Source organism: Sorex araneus, chromosome 5, assembly GCF_027595985.1.
Source record: "Sorex araneus isolate mSorAra2 chromosome 5, mSorAra2.pri, whole genome shotgun sequence".
Taxonomy (NCBI): domain Eukaryota; kingdom Metazoa; phylum Chordata; class Mammalia; order Eulipotyphla; family Soricidae; genus Sorex; species Sorex araneus.
This window is the reverse complement of record NC_073306.1, coordinates 192,558,255-192,580,811: the sequence shown is the minus strand read 5'-3', so window position 1 is coordinate 192,580,811 and position 22,557 is coordinate 192,558,255. Positions and strand designations below refer to the sequence as shown.

The 22,557-nt window shown below is 39.0% G+C and overlaps 1 protein-coding gene across 1 annotated transcript in view; it reads left to right on the top strand.

Annotated features, from left to right (window-relative positions):
• CENPC (centromere protein C) overlaps positions 1-22,557 on the top strand; it is a 48,766-nt gene that overhangs the window by 1,908 nt on the left and 24,301 nt on the right. Inside the window, exons 2-11 of the mRNA XM_012935419.2 lie at positions 1,910-1,956; positions 3,206-3,276; positions 4,354-4,448; positions 7,128-7,220; positions 7,908-8,013; positions 13,379-13,655; positions 15,407-15,601; positions 16,778-17,355; positions 18,625-18,816; positions 21,090-21,375. Coding sequence (XP_012790873.2) covers positions 1,910-1,956; positions 3,206-3,276; positions 4,354-4,448; positions 7,128-7,220; positions 7,908-8,013; positions 13,379-13,655; positions 15,407-15,601; positions 16,778-17,355; positions 18,625-18,816; positions 21,090-21,375 — 1,940 coding nt within the window. The remainder of the gene's footprint in view (positions 1-1,909; positions 1,957-3,205; positions 3,277-4,353; positions 4,449-7,127; positions 7,221-7,907; positions 8,014-13,378; positions 13,656-15,406; positions 15,602-16,777; positions 17,356-18,624; positions 18,817-21,089; positions 21,376-22,557) is intronic.

The following is a 22,557-nucleotide window of genomic DNA, read 5'->3' as shown; positions in this document are numbered from 1 at the left end:
TTCTACCCTGTGCAAAGTAAGTGCCCTACCTGCAGGTCTCAGGCTTTGACTCCTTACTAGTGTATTTTTGGGGTAAGGACTCTTTTCTGTCTTTTGCAAAATGTTCTCCCTGTTTGTGGTTTGCTTATTTCTCTTCCGACTAGTTCATTTTAATCTTGTATAACCTTAGAACTGGCTCAAACCTTCTGATGTCTGCTTTTGTATCACAATTTATGTAAAAGACAAAAGAACAGAGGAGTAGAGAGATTATCTTTTCAGCTATTCCCATAGTTTAGTGGTTCTTAACTGGGGTCAGAGAGGGGTGATTTTACCCCCTGAAAAAAATTTTTTTTGGTTATCCTGGCACTTTATCAGTGCTAAGGCTACCTAGTATGTGGGCATCAGGGATGCAGATAAGAATCCTGTATAGTGCATATGGTGGGTTTTTACACTGGTCCGAAATGTTAGTAGTGCAGGATTTGAGAGACCCTGCTATTATGTGTAATCACGTCTCTTAGTTTCAGAGTGGACGAAAATAAAACTACAACTTAAATTGACTAAAATATTGTTTGAAATTGACAAATTTTTAGTGTATTTGAGAAATTTTAAGTGTATTTATTCTTTTAACTTAGATTTAAGAGACCTTGTTTGTCCTTATTACCATTTGTTTCCTAGTGGGCCCCAGTAGCCTTTGCCCCTGTATTGGATGCTTAGTATTTGTTGAACAAACTGTCTTGATTTTTTCTAATTTAAAGAGGAAAGCAGTATACTTTATAGATTTTATTTAGGTTTGAAAATAGTTCAGTCTGCAAGTTTTGTAGATCTCTCAATACGTGTGTGATAATTAGAAGAGCTGGCCTTCAGGTGGGCCTTGGCAGGTAGGTTACAATCTCAGGGGGTTGCTGATTACCAGATGGAGACCTAAGTGCTTCAGTTAAGTTCCTGTCCAGGGACTTGTGTTCTTGTTCTCCTACTTATGTATACTCTTTTTACCCTATGAGTCCCATATTATCTGTTTTCCAATGAAGTTACTAAATTTTTTATTTTCAAAAAAGTATTTTGAAATTTATTTCAGGTTTTGATAATCGCATTCTTTTGTACTATTTTCTTCTTCATCTAAAGGCGTTATACTCTATTCCACCCCCATTTTTTTTCAACTTAAATGTCTGCTGATTCATAAATGCAGACCATATTTAAGATTGAGGTGATAGGATATTCTTATTGAGCTCTATATAAGCAAAGTGTGAGTATGCTCTTCTTTTTGTACCTTTTCTGTTAATTGCTCTGTTTTTATTCCTCCCCCCTGCCCGCAGCTCTAGTTTCCTAGCTCTACATAGTTAAGAACTTTTTCTTGCACAGATCATATTCACTCCTCATCAGAACAAATACATGCTGAACATACTTTATATTGCTGTTGTTTTGTTTCTTTTTATCATTATCATGCTTCATTTATTTTCAGTCATCTAGGAATTTGTTAGTTTTCTCACACATGGTCCTCTCTTCTGTTCTCTTATTTTTTGCTATTTTATGCTTTATTATTTTAGAGAGATCTCCCTATAGGGAAAGGAAAGGAGTAGATATTGTTATGCAGCCAGTTTGAACTTTGAAAAATCCAGATTACTGGGATTTTGTTGATGGAAAACAAATGGGGGAAGGTGAAGTAAGATGAACAGAAATAGAATAAACCCCAGGTTAAGGAAGTGTATTAGTAAACATTGAGAACAGTCGATAGGAGATAGCTTTTCTTTCCTTTGATTCTGAAGAGTTCTTTATAACATTATAATATATATTATAATAGTTTAATGTTTGCTGAGTACATAAATAAAGGACAGACTTTCTGGCATTTTGGTATGAAATTACCTTGAAGATGTTATATTTCAATATATTGTTCCCTTAAAGAAGTCAAATTGATAATTTACTTTTCTTTCAGGATCATTTAAAAAATGACTATAGAAGAAGATTCTGCCGACCTTCCAGGTGACTTTTTTTACATGAAAACTTTTAAGATGGTTTATATTCCCATATTCAGAAGATTGGATTTTGAATTGCAGAAAAGGAAAACTATGACTTGTAACCCGATGATCCTTGACCCCATTGACCAAGGATAGTGGTATTAGTTACTGAGTATTCACAGGAAAATACTAGTTCAAGATGTGGCCCCAGGAAGATAAATTCTCTTGATAAACAATGGATTAAGAAGGGACAATATCGGTTTTAACAAAATGTTGACTGTCAGCAAAATACTCTGTAGAATGGATCGACTAGTAATATTAAAAAGATGTAACTTGCTTGGTGGGCCTTAGGGAATGTGGGTTAGGTCATAAAAGAGCAATGAAGGACTTTTGTGGTGATGGAACTGTTCAGTGTCTTGACTGAAGTGATGATATAGAACTTAATATATACACAGATAAAACTATGGAAATGAGTACATGTAGAGAAATTTAAGTAACAATTGTAGGTTCTATTAATATCAGTATGCTGGTGGGATAGTATGTTGCAGTTTTGCAAATGGGGGAACTAGATAAAGTGAACAAGGAATTTATAATGACAACTACATGTGAACCTACAATTATTTTTGAACTAGTTTTTAATGAAAATTATGTAGCAATTTATAAGCAGCTTTTAATGAAACTATATCAAAAATGCATTTGAAAACTTGTACAGGAGATTGTTACTTGGAGCTATTAAAAGTTTTTGATCTTAGAGTGTTTATTAAATAGAAGCATTTTAGAGTTGATGACATTTGTTCAAAAAAGTTGATAGAGATATTGCAAAAGTCTTAAGTAGTTTTAGATATGGCGGTTCAGTCAAGTAACATAATTTTTGAGGGAGATAGTGACATACTATTTCATACACTTTTCTGAAAACACTTGGACTCTTGGACATAAAAAATGATTTTTGTCCCAATCTTAAATGAACATTTTTAAATATGTCACTCATCCCGTTGCTCATCGATTTGCTCGAGCGGGCACCAGTAATGTCTCCATTTTGAGACTTGTTACTGTTTCTGGCATATCAAATACGTCAAAGGTAGCTTGCCAAGCTCTGCCGTGTGGGTGAGATACTCTTGGTAGCTTGCCAGGCTCTCCGAGAGGGGTGGAGGAATCAAACCCGGGTTGGCCGTGTGCAAGGCAAATGCCCTACTGCTGTGCTATCGCTCCAGGTAGCTACATTAATAACAGATGTTTCTTGGAAATAATATTAACATTCATCTTCCTTTTGTTAGGGTACTTGACATAGATACGGAGAATGGTCAGAACATACTGGATATCCTACAAAACTGTTTTGAAGAAAATAGTAAGGCTTATTTCTGGATTCACTTTGCGGGTTGGGATAGATATTAATATGGATTGTAGACATAATGTTCTAGCTTTTAAATATATGTAAAATGTAGTCTGAGAAATTTTTTAAGTATTATACGAAACCTTCAGGTACCTTCCAGTTCTCAGGGTAATACTGGAAAAAATAATTTGTTATTTTCTTTTATTTCCACTTAAACGATTTTTATTGAAGTATCGGGACATACAATACTATTATTATACTTCCCATGTATGTATTATTATAGCACTTACTCGTCACTAGGATGCTTGCTTCCCTCCACCAGTGTCCCAAAGATCTTTTCCATTCCCCCCAAACCACTGAGGGAGTAAGATTGTTATGTGTTGCTTGCTTTCTTCTTTACCTGTCTTAACCCAGTGACAAGCTGTGTGAGATGTGAGTATAGCTGTGTGGGGGACATGTGACGGTGGTTTTTAAAGAGGCAGGATGAAGGGGTTTGTGGAGGTTAACCTCACCTGGGATGGAGGAAGAGCAAGCTGATGTGGAAGTGACTTATTGTGTCATTTTTTTTTTTAATGCCTTATGTTCCTATAGTTGGGAATTCCATAAACATATAGAAGAAAAAAATATTTCTTAAAATTAAAATAAGTACAGAATTATTGGGATTATTGGAAGCTTGAGATAATGTTACTGGATAGGAGATGTGTGCTGAAAGTGGGTAAAGGATCAAACATGATGGCCTCACAAACCATAATGCCCCATATGGGGGGTCGTGCGTGGGGGGAGTGGAGAGGGAGAGAGGGGGTAGGGGGAGAGAAGGGGAGGGCAGAAGAGGGAAGGGAGGGGCGGAGGAGAGACAGAACTACCTGCCATAGAAACGAGGTGGGGGTGGGTGGTGGCAGGAGGGATACTGGGGACATTGGTGTAGGATAAGTACAGTGGTAGAGGGACGGGTGTTGGAACATTGTATGACTGAACATTGTATGACCGAAACTCAGTTATGGAAGCTTCGTAACCGTGTATCTCCTGATGATTTAATTAAAAGCAAAAAACTAAAGATTTTACATACATTTTAAAGTTTACTTTTTTCCCCAGGTGTTGCCAATGAACTCAGCACAAATTCTATAGGATCAGTGCTGCATTCAAAATCCAGAGTAGAAATCATTTGTATTTCACCACTAAGTAAAGAGGTAAGTCAGAAATGAGAGCTGGTACAAGTTTACTATTTTGTACATGAAATGTACATGTAGTTGAGCAGCTTTTCATGTTTCATGTTGTAAATGAGTTTTTCTGGAAAGTTCACAACACATTGAAATGAAATAAAATGGTTTTGTTTTTTTTTACATATTTTCATTATATTTTCATTCTCTCACAATGACAAAATATTGTAACATCCATATTATTTCAATATCTGATATATTATTTGGGATTTTGATTACAGTAGACAGAAAATAAACAAAAAGTAAATTTAATTTTTAAAATACTGGTTTATGAATACGGAAAGTTGAACTTATGAGATTTGTGAGAACTTGGGGTAACATGCAACATGACTGGATCTATGAATACAAATGAACTTATCAGGTGTCTGTCATCTCACAATTGTCTTGTTTTTCTCATTGCCTATTCTTTCATAACTGAAAAATAATATATCATCAGAAACCCCAAAATAGCCTCAAACAATTATTTCATTTTTGTTTCTCTGTTGTTGCACTTGACTATTTTTCCCCAAGGGATTTTCTAAGAAACTCCTCTATTATGTTGTTTCTGAATACTCTATACTAGGTATTATTCAGACAAAAGATGACAATAGATGATAATAAACTACCACTAAGTACACTGTTTCTATTCAATATAATCTACACTATATAACAATGTTGAGAAGCAAGTTCAGTTGTTTATTAAAGTGATTTTCTGTGGCTATATCTTTAGTGAAGCAAACTATCCAGGAAAAGCAAATAAACTCTAGCAGTCTCAGTATTTCAAAAAGTCTAGCATATGAATCCAAAGTACCAATTTGCTGATTTTCAAATTTTTTAAGGTCATGCAGATAAATCTAAAAATGCACTTACGAAAGACAATGAACTAATTGTGTTTAAAGAGGTTATTTATTAACCATTGTTATTTTTTTTCTTTTTTTTTTTTAATTTATTTTATTGAATCACCAAGTGGAAAGTTACAAAGTTCTCAGGCTTATATCTCAGTTACACAATGCTCAAACACCCATCCCTTCACCAGTGCCCATATTCCACCACCAATAAAAACAAAAACAAAAGCAAAAACAAAATAAACAAACAGAAAAAAAAACAGTATACATCCCACCCCTCACCCCCCAACCCACCCCGTACGTGAGTGATAATTTCACTTCCTTTTCTCTTTACCTTGATTACATTCCAGATTTCAACACATAACTCACTATTGTTGTTAGAGTTTCAAAACAGACTCACTATTTTTGTTGGAATTTATCCCCTAAGAATACAGCTCTATTAACAGGGAAATATTTGATAATAAGTTTTCCCCTGATGAGAATGAAGAGATAAAATGTCACGCGGCCGCGCGGTTTACAATTTCTGTATTATAGTAATTAAGTCCACGGAGATTTAAGTTTGAAAATGAATCATTTCCCTTCCTGGAACAGCATGTAGCCAAAGTTAGTTCACAGTCTCCATACATGGGTGCAGGCACTTGCTGGCACCCCAAATCCTAAAGCTGTCTCTGGTTCCCAGCATCCCATATGGTTCCTGAGCACTGCCAGGGGTACTTTCTGAGTGCAAAGCCAGGAGTGACCCCTGTGTGTTGCCGGGGTTAAAAAAAAAAAAAGTGCTTTATTTTAAATGTACAAAAGAAAATATTGTAAGATGTATTCCTTGAAAAGTATTAAAATTATTTTTTTAACTTTTAATTATGAGAAAATTAAAAAAAAATTTTTAATTGCGTCACTGTGAGATACACAGTTACAAAGCTGTTCATGATCAAGGTTTAGTGATACAGTGATCCAACACCCATCACTCCACCAGTCCATTTCCCACCACCAGTGACCCCAGTTTCCCTCCTGCCACCCCTCCTCTACCAGGAAAAGTATTAAAATTATTTAAATGAACACCCATGTACCCATTTCTCAGTTATTTCTGTGAGAAATAACATTCCATTCAAAGAATTTTTTGATTCTGACTGAACCTTCTCTTGCCCATGTTTTCAACAGACACTATCTTGAATTTTGTTTATTTTTCACATGCTGTTACTATTTTTTTGCAATGTTTGTATACCCTTCACTGTGACAGAAGTGCAGTTCTCCACATCTTAGGTTCTTTTCTAGAAGGAATCATGAAACTGAGTAGTTGTACTTGTGACTGAGATTTATTATATCCATACAAGCTGAACATGTTATGAGATATGTATTTTTGTGGGTCTTTGTTTTGGTTGGTTTGTTTTTGGTTTGAGGGCCACACCCTGTAAGTGCTCCTGGCTTACTCCTGGCTCTGCTCAGGAATCACTCCTGGTAGTACACTGGGATTGTTTGGGATGTCAGGGATCGAACAACAGATGGCCACACAGATGGCAAGTATCTTATTTGCTTTCTAACACTTTGGCACCATTATTAGCTATATGAAGGAAAAAGACATACCAGGCAGAATTTTTGAAGAATCCGTATCAGGCTGCCTGCACTCCCGAGGGGCTGATTACATTGTGCTCATTGCTCGGGAAGAGAAATGTAGAAATTGTGTAAAGTCTTCCTCCTCAGGGAAGCCTTTTGTGACTTTTTATTGTGGTCTAATTGCATAGAGACTTTGTCCTTCAAATTCTCTATTCTCTGAAAGGAATAAAGTTACTGTTATCATAAATCACATCGTTTATACAAACATTCTAAACAGGCTGGCGCAGCATGTACGACCGAATCTGTTGTTAAAGGAAGGAATATTCTGAGAGCCAGATCTCCAGATGTTAATCAAGAATCAGCCCTCAAGGTAAAATCTCTTAGGTGATCGTGTTGTCTAACTCTTCTTGCATAGAATAAATCTCTAAATTAATAGCCAAATCTCAAATCATTACATACTTGCCTTTTATTATTTTTTTGGTTAACATGTTGCTATTGTTTATTCCTTTATGCATTTTTTGTTGTGTAGGTGATGAAACTTATTTTATCCAGTCTTCTTTGAGAATAGCTTTGTTATTCAGAGCAGTATTTCTGTGCTAGATTACATGAAATTTCACCTTTACTAGATAACTCCAAATTATTTTCTATTACTATTGTTCCGGGGCGGGGGGCGGAGCGGCATACCCAGTGATACTCAGGTGTTCCTGGATGTGCACTCAGGGATCATTTCTGGTGGGACTCAGGACAATGGTTGTTGCTAGACATCAAAGCTGGGATAGGGTTCACCATGTGCAAGAAGGTACCATACCCCATGTACTATTGCTCCAGCCTATCTCATTTTTTGTTGTTAATGGCTATACTGGAGGTTGAATGTCTTTCGCATGCATGGCACTGAGGCACATCCTTGACCTCTACCAGATTTTTTTCTAAAGCAATTGTTTAAGTCTACAACTCCACCAGCTAACTTTAAAATATGGTATATATTTCCATTTTACAAACAGATGTGTCATCTGAATTCATAATTAAGTGTAGTGCTTCTGATGTTTTTCTCTTTTAGAGTCAGTGCCAGAAATCACCCCCAAAATCAGTTCCAGTTTCTTCAAAGAATAAAAATGCTACTCTGCAATTAACTGAAGAGCTAGGTAGTGCTGATAACAGATCAGGTTGGTAACATCTCATATTACAGATATATTCGTGTATCTACACACACACACACACACACACACACACACACACACACACACACACATATTCTGTAGACCCATACACACACATTGTGTGCAGAAATGCTGAAGGGTCCATGTGTTTGAGTGACAAGGTAAGGGTCGGCAAGGTAAGGCGGAATTGTGAGTTTGATTTTTTTTTATAAGTCTATAATTAGTGTTTCTTTTCCCCCTTTTCCCCTTTTTAACATTTTCCCCATTCAACTATATGTGCCGGTTATTTTAAAAACTTTATTTGTTTTTAGAAAGAAGTCCTGGAGCCAGAGAGATAGTTATAGACTTTTAGGCCTTACCTTGCTTATAGCTGATTTTGGTTCATTTTCTGCCACTACATATAGTCCCCTGAGCAGGGGTGATCCCTAAGCACAGAGCTAGGAGTAAGCCTGGGGCCCCCAAACCTAAATAAATTAATTAAAACAAGGTCCTCTTAAATCGATTCTCCCTTGTCTTCCCTTTGTGTGGTTGTTCTCCTGCTGAGATGGCACTGATTGTGGCTTATGTTTTGTTTTATTCTGTTTTGTGCTCGTACTTGACTGCTTGGGGCTTATGCCCAGCTCTGTGCTGATGGGTCACTCTTGCAAGGCCAGCACTCCCTGCTGTGCACTCTCTGTTGCCCCTGCACGAGTTGCAGTTTTATTTGCCATAATTGTTCTGTGTCTTTTTGTGATGGTGCTGGGAAGTGAATGCATGGCCTTGTACATAAGGCAAATAAAATCACTACCCCTTATTTGTAAGTAATAAGAGAACTTCATTTGGAGTAAGAAACAAAAATTTAAAAGGTAAAGCTAACAGTCATTAACCTTTGAACCCCTATTCACTGGTATTTCTAAAATTATGTATATATTTACATATTATATGTGTATATATGTATATATGCACAAATATATGTATATACACATACATATGTATGTATGTGTGTGGTGGGCTTGTGAGCTTTCAGAGTTTAAAAGCTTAAAGGAGGCTTTTGAAATTTTCTTTTACACCGTCAATTTAAGAAAGTACCTGACTTCTTTCTTCAATAATTGTTTTACTTTTCCTGTTTTCAATTTCAATAATTTTTTTTTTCTTTTTTGGGACATACCCAGCAATGCACCTGCAAATGTTTTTATGTTTAACTGTGTTAAGCTAGACATGAGTTCATATTGTCTCTAATTCTAGTACATTATTATAATGATACATGTATTTTTCTAGCCTTCTTAACTTTTCAATTTCTATGTACCTGGAAAATAGTACTAGAATTATTTACTAGGAACCACAGAGATTGTATGGCAGGTAAGGATCTTGTCTTACAACTGCCCATCCCAACCCCACATAGGAGCACTTCCAGGAATAAGCCCTGGGCCCTGCCGGCCAGGCACTGCAAAAGAAAGATCACTGTCACTATCATCCCGTTGCTCATCGATTTGCTCGAGTGGGCACCAGTAACGTCCCCATTGTGAGACTTGTTACTGTTTTTTGGCATATCAAATACACCACAGGCAGCTTGCCAGGTTCTGCCGTGTGGGCGGGATACTCTTGGTAGCTTGCTGGGCTCTCCGAGAGGGACCGAGGAATTGAACCCGGGTTGGCCTTGTACAAGGCAAATGCCCTACCTACTGTGCTATCGCTCAAGAGGTCTATTTTCTCTAGCAAACAGTCATGATATTGTTAGCTAGTACCCCATGGGAAATAATTTTACCAACCAAAGAACAGTGTTTTTGTATAATATCTTTAGTTTTTTTTTTATTTGTGTTTATTTATTTTGCTTTTGGGGCCATACCTGGAAGTGCTCAGGAGTTTGTTCTGGATCTGCACTCAAGAATCACTTCTGGTGGTACACAGGGGACCTCAGGGATGCTGGGGATCAAATCCAGGTTGGCCTTGTGCAAGGCAGGTGTCCTACCCGCTGTACTATCTCTCCAGCCCCTATCTTTAGTTTTTATAAAGTGTAATAAATTCCACTCATTTATAACCTTACCTAATTCAGCAACTGCCCCCGTACAGTGTAGCATGGTATAACACCACAGATGGGACATCGCAGGTCAGAAAATGTGCCATACGGAATGCTGTGTGACTTCGAAATTCCAAAGTGACATTATTAAAGCCAGGAGGCTTCTGCTTGACTCCCCCCTTTCCGTTTCCCTCTTCAGATAGTACCCTCTGCTTAGAACCTATGCTCCATGCTGTGTGGAACCCGAATCAGCCCAGGGCAGGGATACAGACACTGAAACAGGCCCTGTTCTACAATCAGCTTCAAAGTTAGACATGTAAATAAGTGAGCTTTCAGGTGATTCTATGTAGACAGTTAGAGATAGGCCCTTCAGGCTCTGTCCTGCCAAATTCTAACCTCTGCAGTCACGGTCACTGTCACTGTTATCCTGTTGCTCATTGATTTGCTCGAGCGGGCACCAGTAACATCTCCATTTTGAGACTTGTTACTGTTTTTGGCATATCGAATACGCCACAGGTAGCTTGCCAGGCTCTGCCTTGCAGGAGAGGTACTCTCAGTAGCTTGCTGGGTTCTCCGAGGGGGACGGAGGAATCAAACCCAGGTCGTCTGCATGCAAGGCACACGCCCTACCTGCTGTGCTATTGCTCCAATCCAACACTTTCCAACAGCACATCAGGTAGGGCGTTTGCCTTGCATGTTACTAGATATATACAATAATACACTGTATAACATAGTTATACAATGTTCCACCAAACACTTTATAGGAGTCTGAGAATGTTACTACAGTAAAATTCAAATAATGTACAAACAAAACTAAGGCAATAAAACTAATACACTGTTGTAAATATTAAGTCTGTCTTGGATACATCTATTTATAAATAGTTGTAACATTATTTGCTACCAAGGTAGAGGCATATGTATTTCACAAATGACTCAAGTAACTTGAGTAGCATTGTCACTGGCTCATGATTCTCAAAAAACAAAAAACAAAAAACAAAAAAAACAAAAAACAAGTGAACAATTACTAATAGGGCTGTGTATGAAAAGTCAAATATGAAAAATCAAATGTTCTGTAGTTATTTATATATGTGATAAGTCAGTGAACTGACTTCATAAAGGGCTCCCTGCTCTGCAATGAACTTGGTAAATGGCAATTTCATAGAATCACATTAGTGTAGTTTGGACATAGTAACTAAAACAACTCTAATAACATGCTTTCTATTGTCCTATATTTTATTCCTGTTCTATATTTTCTTCTGTTATGCATTGTGGTAGCTTTTAATTTGATAAAACGTCATTGTTGTTTCAAACAGTATCAATGTATCACTGTCATTCGTTGTTCATTGATTTGCTGAGTGGGCCCAGTAACGTCTCCATTCATCCTAGCCCTGAGATTTTAGCAGCCTCTCCTTTACTCGTCCTTCCCAATGGTGCCACATTAGAGGCTCTTCAGGGTCAGGGGAAGGAGACCATCATTGTTACTTATTTGGCATATGAATACGCCACAGGGAGCTTGCCAGGCTCTCTCCTGTGTGGGCAGTAAACGCTTAGTAGCTTGCCAGGTTCACCAAAAGGGAGAACTAGGCTGTCAGGCGCGATGTGGCTGTGCGCTTCCCGGACCTTGGTTTTATAGTCTCTGGATTTTGGCCATTGATGGGATTATGCAGTGCTGGGGGCAGTTTCTGGGTGTGACCGCCTAGCTACTCCAGAATGGGGTATCTGGGTGGAAGAGGCCCAGTCCCTATCCGAGCAACCTTGGAGATCTCGGCCCTGGGTCCCTCACACCTGGGTTCCTCTTCCAGTTCCTTCATGAGTGAGGCTTGTCCGAACGTGTGGAGAGTGGCCTTGAGCGTGGCTGTGACTGGGTTCCGGAGGTCTTAAGCTGCCAGGGCTCTGTTCAGGGCGGGGAGGGAAACTCAACCCGCCCCCTCCGAGAGACTCTGGTGAAGACAGCCCGGCGAGGTGCAAGAGACTGCATCTCTCTCTTCCGGGAACTTGGCTTTATAGTCTCTGGATGTTGGCAAACATCTTCAAACAGTACTTTTTAATTTTTTGTTTTAGGCCAGTGGTCACTCCAGTGGTGCTCAAGGGGTGGGACTAAGCAACGCTAGGGATCAAACCCGGACCACCTACATGCAAAGCACTCTAGATAGACAGTTTTGCTCTCTCTGACTTCTTCACATTTTGATGGTCCTTTTGGATTCCTGCTGTTAATGTAGTGAATGGGGGTTGCTTCTCGACACGAGGGATTAGATTGGAGCTGTTGTGACTCTTAATTCCTGATAACACTGGGAAGATGTAGCTCCTAACGACCAGTTCCTTTTTCAAATTAGACTGCTGATCAGTGTTTTCCCTGTGAATCAGGGTCCGCGGTGGTCTGATGTCTTGTACTGCTCTACCAGTAGATCAGAGCATCACAGGACCTCGGAAAATCAGAGGCTTCATCACTCTGCAACTGCTTATGGATCATGCCTGCAGTTTCTGGTTGTTGAAGCTTAATAGAGTCGGTACAGGGCTTTGCCCCTGTGCTCTTGCTGTCACTTAATCCTTAGAGAGTGGCCCCGATTGTCTAGGTTCGCTCCTTTGTCCCCAAGGAAGCATATAATACTCTGAGGCCTGGATTGTGGAGTGGAAATTGGGGTTCACCATTATGTCTCTGTTATGTTTCCTGTCTCCATGTCTTTTGGCCTAAGAATACAAGGTTTTCTTCCTCTCCGTCTGTCTGTTGGTTTTTCTGATTTGCAGACCTCTCGAGCCCTATCTGAGCAGTATATGGGAGATTGAAAACAGCACCCAGGCAATTGAATATTTAACTAGTGACAACGTTGCTACTGGTTATATTATCAGGTTTCTTAAACATATATACCTTCTTCAACTGTCTTTGACCTTTTTGTTGTTTGATGGATAATTTTTGTAGGGTTAGTTGTATTTATAGGGAAAAGGAGGCAAAAGTAAGTCTCTACCATCTTGTTTATATTTACATATCTATAAATAAATATGTGCTCATCTAACTAACCTAGTTTTCCATTTCTTATATAAGATTATGTTTGCTGTGTGTTGATGGCTTAACTCTTGACTAAATTGTATTAATAAAATAATGAATCATCTGAGAATTTTCATCATTTCTGAACTTCAAAGCATGGAGTAAGTGCATGTGTTTGGTCACTTTGATAATTTCATAAATTAGAACTTGTAAGGTTATTTCATATTTTAATTATAGGCCTTAGATTACAAATTTAATGACTGGTAAGTTATTTGCAACTAATTCTAATTAAACTAATGCTGAATTTTAAAATTACATTGATTGATTCTAATATAGTTACAATTAAAAACTAGCAAAAAAATTACTTAAAATATCTTTGTATTTTTTTCTAGGTCAGACTCAGCATGTTTGTGAGAAAATTTTGGCAACTGATTCTAAAAATAAACATGACTCGAGAAGAATTTCAAGTAGAAATAGAAAAGATCATCATGATGAAGATGAAGAGGAATTTTACTTATCTGTTGGGTCACCTTCTGTTATTTTGAATACAAAAACATCTGCTTTAAAAAATGCTGATGTATCTATTGACCAGAAGAGAGAGGCCTACACTCTTGAAAATTCTGTAAATAAGCTGTCTTCAAGTACAGCTTTTCTTAAAACCAAGAAAAGGTGACTATTCAAGTATAACATTTTTTTGACAGGGGCTGGAGCAATAGCACAGCTGGTAGGGCGTTTGCCTTGCATTCAGCCAACCCGGGTTTGATTCCCAACATCCCATATAGTTTCCTGAGCACCTCCAGGAGTATTTCCTGAGTGCATGAGCCAGGAGCAACCCCAGTGCATTGCCGGGTGTGACCCAAAAAAGCAAAAAAAAAAAAAATTTTTTTTGACATATATTAAAAAATGGGTAGTTTGTACTTTTGTGTATTTTACAATATTGAGATATTTTCCTGTGAGACTGACCTCACAGATGTTCATGATACATTTAAGTAGAACATGGTAAGTTTATACTCGGTAAGCAGGACCTTGAAGTGTACTTCAGACAAGTTGGGGAAAGGCCTGCACCCAGTGATACTCGGGTTATTCCTGAATCTGCACTCAGGAATTACCCATGGCAGTGTTTGGGGGACTCTCTTGGTTATTGGGGTAGAACGTGGGTCAGCTACATATTAAGGCGAGCACCCTACTTCCTGTACTATTTCTCCAGCACTGGTGGGGGTTTGGGGGAAGGGGAACCAGAATGTTTTTAATAATTTGTATGGGAATTCTTTTTCCCTAAGAATAGAGTTTTTTTTTTTTTTGCAAGTTTCAAAGAGAAACATTTTCTATTTTCTGTTATTTTTTAATTGCAGAGAAATGATGTATCAGACCACTTGTAGGGTAGGAAGGATTAGCATGCTAAGATGAGTGGTAAACCCAAGCCCAAAGGCTAAGTAGAGCAGTAGTTGAAGGAAGCTAAACTGCTTTGCATGCCTAAGCCCCAGGTTTGTTTGCCAGGATCTCCTGGTCCTGCAGATACCTACCACTGGGGAAAAAAAAAGAACCTGTTCAATGAGTGTAGTTTCTGATTAGGGACTTGTGTGAGTAGAATCAAGAAATTAAGTTCTTGCCAGAATTTTTTTTTTTTTTTTTTTTTTTTTTTTTTTTTTTTGCTTTTTGGGTCACACCCAGCGATGCTCAGGGCTTACTCCTGGCTTTGCATTCAGGAATTACTCCTGGCGGTGCTCAGGGGACCATAGAGGATGCCGGGGATCGAACCCAGGTCGGCCGAGTGCAAGGCAAACGCCCTACCCACTGCTATTGCTCCAGCCCCCAGAATTTTATTTTTTAAAGTGTAGCACGTGATTTAGGATTAAGAACAATAGTATCATCAAGAAATTTCTAAGAAATAATTTCAGCCCCTACCATAGGCCTAGAGAATCAATCTGTCTTATTAAGATTCTCCAGATGGTTCAAATTTATATGAAATATTGGAAAACATTCTTTAGTGGTACACATATTCTTGATATATAGTGTGTTTTTGTTTGTTTGTTTGGCTTTTTGGGTCACACCTGGAGATGCACAGGAGTTACTCCTGACTCTGCACTCAGGAATCACACCTGGTGATGCTCAGGGGACCATATGGGATGCTGGGAATCGAACCCAGGTTGGCTGTGTGCAAGGCAAATTCCCTACCCTCTGTGCTATTGCTCCAGCCCCAAGGTATATAGTTTTTAACCAGTATTTTCTCTCACTTTAGAAAATGGGAAATGCAGAATTTTATTGTTTTTAGCATTTTGCTTGTATATTTTGGGTTAGAATTCCCATTTATAAATCTAAAGTCCCATAAGAAATTTTGTGAGTAGTCTCAGTTACCACTGGAGGAAAACATTGCTCAACAAGCTGGGGACATTTAACTTGCCTTTCTTTCAATTTTTTAGATTAAACTTTGAAGATAAAGATGTCTTGAAGGAAATAGAAATGGAGAATATAGTATCCGAGGGACCACGACAGAGGGCACCATCAGGAATATCTCAGAAAACAGTGCGAGAGTTAGAGTATGGATGTCAGCCTCAAACTACAAAAAGTTTTTCAGCTTTGTTTTTAGAAACTGTTAGGAAAAAAGGTAAAGCCAGGTGAGTTATTTAGAAAGCGCTCTTTGAGACATTCTTTCACATTCTATGACCATTATCCAAGTTTTCTTAATACTATCTTCCTCCCTCCCTCCCTCCCTTTTTCTTTTTCTTTTTCTCTCTCTCTCTCTCTTTTTTTTTCCCCCTTTTGAGCCACACATGGCCGTGCTCAGAACTTACTCCTGGGCTCTCTGCTTCTGGATTACTCTCGGCAGGGCTTGTGGGGCCCTGTGGCATCCTGGGGTAGGCACACACTCTACCCATTGTACTGGCACTCTGGGCCTAAGAGTGTTTTCTTAAAATACTAAGTAGATTTGAAGGTATTTCACTCACAATCTTATTCACACTCAATTTTTGATGTGAATAAACTTAGGCTCTCAGTCATCTATTACACAAATTGATATAATTTGTGTAATTATATCTGAGTCATCTATTTTTAAACATATAAACAAATTGATATATGTTTATAAAATGATAACATGTATTCTTCGACTGTTAATCTATTTAATTACCTCTGGGTTTCTTTCTTTTCTTTGGCGAGGAGGGCACACCTGGAAGGTTTCAGGACTTAATGCTTGCTCTGTGCTCAGGGATCACTCCTGGCAGGCTTGAAGGACCATATGTGGTTCTGGGGATCAAACCCAGATTGACTGTGTGCAAGACAAATGCCTTATCCACTGTACTGCCACACTGGCGTCTGGGTTTCGTCTTTTTAAATACATATAATGTGTGATGGAGTATCAGATTAATAGATGTATATAGTTCCTTCAAGTTCTAGCTTTTTGTGATCCCAGTAGTATTTAAATGAATGTGATATGATATAAAAATGTAAAAGGAGGAAGATATTTATAAGGGAAAATTTTTATGACATGTGAATTGTACTTTAAAATGTATGAAGAACTGGGGGCCGGAGCGATAGCACAGCGGGTAGGGCATTTGCCTTGCACGCGGCTGACCCGGGTTCGATCCCTGGCATCCCATATGGTCCCCCAAGCACCGCCAGGAGTAGTTCCTGAGTGCAAAGCCAGGAGTAACCCCTGAGCATCGCTGGGTGTGACCCAAAAAGCAAAAAAAAAAAAAGTATGAAGAACTTATTTCCTAAATGTTTAATTTTTTTTTTCACTAGGGAAAGGGTAAAAGCTTTACTGTTGTTAATTATTATTATAACTTCTGTTTCAGTCCTGCTAAGTGTGTAGTAACGGCACCAACTCATTCAACTCCTGAAAATGATATGAAATTGTTAGAGGATGAATTTTTAATTGATGAATCAGACAAAGATTTTGCCAGTCATTCATGGATTACTATACCCAGGAAGACTGGGCCTCCGAGACAGTGTGCAGTGTCCCCTGCTGAGAGCACTACAAGAGCAAACAAGTCCAGACCTGCCATTCTGCCACATGACACTCCTGCTGAAGCTCACCCAGGAGATACATCTCAGCCCTCTGAACCAAAAAAATTGCTTAGGCATCAGGCTTTGACAGATGAAATGGAAAATAATTGTAGATCTGAGAAATCTGAAATGTATTCTGAAAATGCGAAGAAAGCATCCAAACGCAAAAGGACTATAACACAAAACCGGAGAAGCAATTTTAAAACCAGTGTTGTTGAGCAGGTTGATATGGAACAGACTGAAGATAAAAATATAAATAGGTCAAATGTAGCCCAAGGCAAATTACAGAGAAATTCCAACATAAATTTGGAAGCGTCTGAAAAGATGAGCAATGATCATATTTCACCAAAACAGATGCAGCCTATGGGTAAGTCTTGATATTAAATGTAGCTGTGAACATTATTCTTCCACTTGTTTGTATAATACTGCTCTTTAGTTTGGGGACAGAGGCAAAGAAAACTTAAATGTACAAAGCCTGGGGCTGGAGCGACAGTACAGCGGGTAGGGCGTTTGCCTTGCACAAGGCCGACCCGGGTTTGATTCCCAGAATCCCGTATTCCTGAGTGCAGAGCCAGGAATTAGCCCTGAGCATTGCTGGGTGTAGCAAAAAAAAAAAAAAAAAAATGTACAAAGCCTGTACACTCTTTTCCAAATTCTTTGTTTTGCACATTGAATCAATTCTTGATCATTTAAAACCTGTGTAGATTCTAAGATGGTAGAATTAGATTCTCCTAATAAGGAGAAGTGAAAGGGGAATCTTAATGCACGAGTTAGGGTTAAAAAAGTTAGTTATAAAAGTTAGTTAAACTTCTGTCCCATCATTCACTCTTTTATCTTAACAGACATTAAGTATTATTAGTGCTAAATTACAAAGATTGCTAAGGTATAACTTTCCATTAAAAATATTCTGGATACCCACACCTAAATATTTATGCAGGATGATGATGGAGGTACAGAGAATTATGAACTAATATAGATCTCACAAGTGGTTTGTATTTGGGTCATGTGATCATTTCTTATCCACACTGGTACACTTGAGGGTATCAGGATGCTTAGCACAAATAGCACAAATAGGGATTCTCTTCTACTTAATTAATTACTGATTTTTAGGAGCCTCAAAAGGCGATGATTAATTAATTTGATTTTTCTTTTCTTTTGGGACTTTGGTAAGTAGTTGGAATTTTTCCTTTTCAGAATGTACTTACTTAAATTTTTTCCTAAGGTACGTTTGCTATCAGCAGAGTAAAAGTTTTCACTTAACAGAGACAAGTTAGTAATCTCATTGAGGACAATTATTAGAAAACAGAAATGGAAGTCTACAGGATAAAATCAAGAAATTCCTATGATTAGAATTTTCTTTTAATTTGTTGTGATTTTTTTTATTATTTATTTATTTATTTTTTTGCTTTTTCGGTCACCCCCGGCGATGCACAGGGGTTACTCCTGGCTTTACACTCAGGAATCACCCTTGGCAGTGCTCAGGAGACCATATGGGATGCTGGGAATCGAACCCGGGTCGGCCACGTGCAAGGCAAATGCCCTACCCGCTGTGCTATCACTCCAGCCCCTGTTGTGATTTTTTTAAAAACTGTTAGTTTATCGGGTTTTGAATAGTTTTTCTGACTTTCTTTTTCAGGAAGCAAAAAAAGCAAGACAAGTGTTTCTTTCTCAAAAACTCAGAAGAAAAAGAAAGAACGTGAAAAAGAACGTTCTTCAAATATGTCTGAATTGAACAAACTTGCACCTGAAGAAAACAGTTTTACTCTCACTCGAAGTCGAAGGGTTTCCAGGCGGCCTTCTGATTGGTGGGTGGTAAAATCAGAGCACAGTAAGTATTTGGGTGTACCAGGGATAGGAGGTAGGCCAGGAAGAACCGTAGCCCCTAAGTGGTACTCATGTGACCCTGAGTTCAGTGCCTGCTTCGGCCTGAGTATGCAGAGCTGACTGTGGTCCTGTTGGTGCTTGGGGGACTTTCGGGCCACTCCTGCTTGTTGGCAGTTATGGGGAGGATGTGCGGGCCCCATGTTTGCACTTGGTCCCGTTGTGTGCATTAGCACACTGTCCTCACTGCTGAGCTCGCCCTGGTCTCCAGAGTGTTTTTAGTTTAATTATGGTGGATGTTCATATAAAAACCATCCTATTCAAGGGTTTGTTTTGATTTATAGTCCTACGCTCCAGAAAAAATCCCCAGGCAAAATTAAAATCAGGTGATCAGTGGAAGTGTTATTTACTAGAATGATATTCACTGAGACTTTATACAGTATACAAGGTCCAGGAATATAGTAATGGAAAGACAAAACTGAAAGCTCAAAGTTCCTGCTCTCACAGGACTATCATTGTTGGGGGAGATCAGTAAAGGATACATAGTTTATATATTGTTTAAAATAAAAGATTGAAAAATAGAGATGGGGATTACCGATACCAGGGGTTGTTGCTTTATAATTATGCTCATGGTTCTGATTTATTGTAGCGAAAGGTAAGAGCAAAATCAACCTTCTTGAGAAAAGTGCATGGACAAAACCTGAAGGAAATTGAATACGAATTTCCAAGATCTCTTTGACTCAGAAGTAGATTTACACTCTAGCACTGAGTTGTGACAAATAAGTGACAAGTTATTTATCAGGGATAAATAACTTGACAAGTTGATTATCTGGGATAAGTAACAAGGATTTCTATTGAGAAAGATTACTGAGGCGCCATTTGCTTAAAACATACAAGTCCAGACTCTCAAAGAGGGCAGATATTCAGCTTAAAAGTTTTTTGCACAAGCATTGAATATACTAAAGGATGCGTATTGCTTAGGAAATAATAACCTTTGTCAGTTTTTATTTATTTATTTATTTTTTATTTTTTTTTATTTTTTTTTTTTGTGAAGAAGCAACAGGAGTTTTATTTATTATTTTTTATGAAGTCACACCTGTGAGGTATCTTTTATAGAGCAGTGAAAAATCTGGAGAATGAGGGAGTTAGTGTTAGTGTTTCAGTGGGTTTCATCAGCCCAGGACCACACTCCAGCAGGTGGACCTGGGACAAAGCGCCTGTGGAGAGAACTCGGGAAGGAGGCACAGCAGAGTGAGGAAGAAGAGCAAGCTCAGGGGGAAACAGGTGGTTCTCCAGGTGACCAGGCACCACCTGACAGGAATCTTGGCTGGGACCATCTCTAGCCGTCCCTGAGCACTGGAGTGAGACTCTGGGGATCAGATAAAAGGGGAGTATGCGGGGTCACTGCGTGGAGGGTCAGAGAACTTCACCTCCATATGGCTGGACAGAAACAGGGGCTGTAGGAAGTGTGAGATCCTGGAGGAAGTCGGTAAAGAGATCCTTGCGGGAGATTTGAGAATGGGCCTGACCTGAGAGTGAGTGATGGCAGGACAGGGACCCCTGTGTGACCCTGCGGTCACTCTGAGTACAGTGTGGGTTAGTTACTGTGCTGTTAGGATTCCCTTTGTGGGCCTGACCCCCTCCTGGTCCCTGTGCCCCTGTCAGTCTTGAGCGCCCTCTGGTGGCCCTGTAGAGACCTGCAGCTTCAATGTCATGCATGGATTTGCCTATCTTTTCCTCGGTGGATCTTATGGATTTACGGTTAATGTAGAGGCCTTTTATCCATTTTGATCTGTTTGTCAGTTTTTAAGTGTTTCCTAAAGTAGGTGCTCCTGCCCGCTGGGGGACACTGGAAGGGTTGTGGTGGTGGTGGGAGCCTCAGGTGCAATGTGGGATGTGCTTTCTGTTTTTGTTGTTGTTTGTTTTTCAAGTTAAGAACGTATTTCCAGTGAAGCACAGGATATTTTTTTGAAAACAGGGTAGAATGGGCAATAAGTTGAAAATCTCTGCCCTGTAACATATGCTTCCCAGTACCTCTACCTTATCAAGTTGTGAGGATTAAATGAGATTGACATGATAGGTGGTATGTATATACTGAAATATTAACTTTTACCATTAAGTACTCCAGAAAATTACCAGGTTGCCTGAAACTGAACTATGTTAAAATGAGTGTATTAAATAAATGGGCACAAAAAAATTCTACAGTGCTGGGATATTTTATTGAGCCAGATAATCTGGATAAATATTATGCTGACTTGAAGTTATCATTGAATTCTTCAGGTCTTGATGTTGGCAATTCTTCTCCAGTAAATGAGTTGTCCATGCAGCACAACACTACACAGAAGCCTGGTAACAAAGCAAAAGACTCATCCAGGAGTGTTGGGAAGAAACCCACCCCACACAAAAGACTGGAGAAAAATCCTCGGCGCAGCTCAAGAGCACAGAAAGTTTTAGATGCTAAAGACCCTGGAAAAATTACTCATCATGATGAAATTTCCACTTGTTCCCAGAACTCATTGAAAAGTAAAGAAGACCTGGCCAAGGAGAAAAATTTTCATCATTCAGGGTAATGTCTGTGCATAATAATCAGTACTTTGATCGTTCAGTGATTTATCGTTAGATTTTGTCATTTAACCATTGGTAGAGATAGCATAAAAGTCTCTGCTGTCTGATAGATGTAGTAAATTCAGGCTCTGAATATATGATAGTACATGGGATGTGAATGTCAATTAACTGCAGTATTCTCTACTCTTTTTGACAGAAAACTTAGTGTCTTAGTAAATTTTGGGGGGATAGGGGGTGTCTCATCTAGTGGTACTCAGGGATAACTCCTGGCTCTGCACTCAGGGATCACTCCTGGCAGGCTCGGCAGACCATTTAGGGTGCCAGGGATTGGACCCTGGTGGACTGCTTGCAAGGCAAGGGCCCTGTCTGCCGTATACATTTTGAATGCCAGGTATTATGTGTTGAGCATTTACTAGGCTCTTTCAATGAATTTTCATTCATCAACCTAAAGTGACGAATGTTGTTTTTATAAATTTTGCTTTTTAATTAATTTATTTTTTGGCCATACCTATTGGTGCTTAGGGGTTTACTTCTGGCTCTGCACTCAGGAATCACTTCTGGTGGTGCTTGGGGCATTGTTTGGGATGCTAGGATCAAACCCGGTTTGGCCACATGCATGACAAGCCCCTTGCCCTCTGTACTCTCTCTCCAGTCCCAGTGAGTTGCATTTCTATATTGAACTAAAAACTCTATAATATACCTTCTTTTGTGCTTCCTGAAAATTTATCAGTGTATAAGAGATAATCCAAGAGTTGATAGCCAAGAAAGCCTGTTTGGAGTTTGGAGAGAAGGGAAACCTATGGGAAGCATTGGGGGCAAAAATTACTAATCCGAAGAGTTGTATAAGCTCTCCTTTGTCATTGTAGCATTGTTTTCAATAGTCAAGAACTGAAAACAACCTAAGTGCCTGTCAACTGATGAATGAATAGAGATCTAATATATGTATGCACTGTAGCACTGTTGTTCTGTTGTTCATTGACTTGCTCAAGCAGGCAGCAGTAACAACTCCATTGTGACACTTGTTACTGTTTTTGGCTTATCGAATACGCCATGAGGAGCTTGCCAGACTCTGCTGTGCGGGTGGGATACTCTTGGTAGCTTGCCGGGCTCTCCGAGAGGGACGGAGGAATCGAACCCGGGTCAGCCACGTGCAAGGCACACACCCTACCTGCTGTGCTATCGC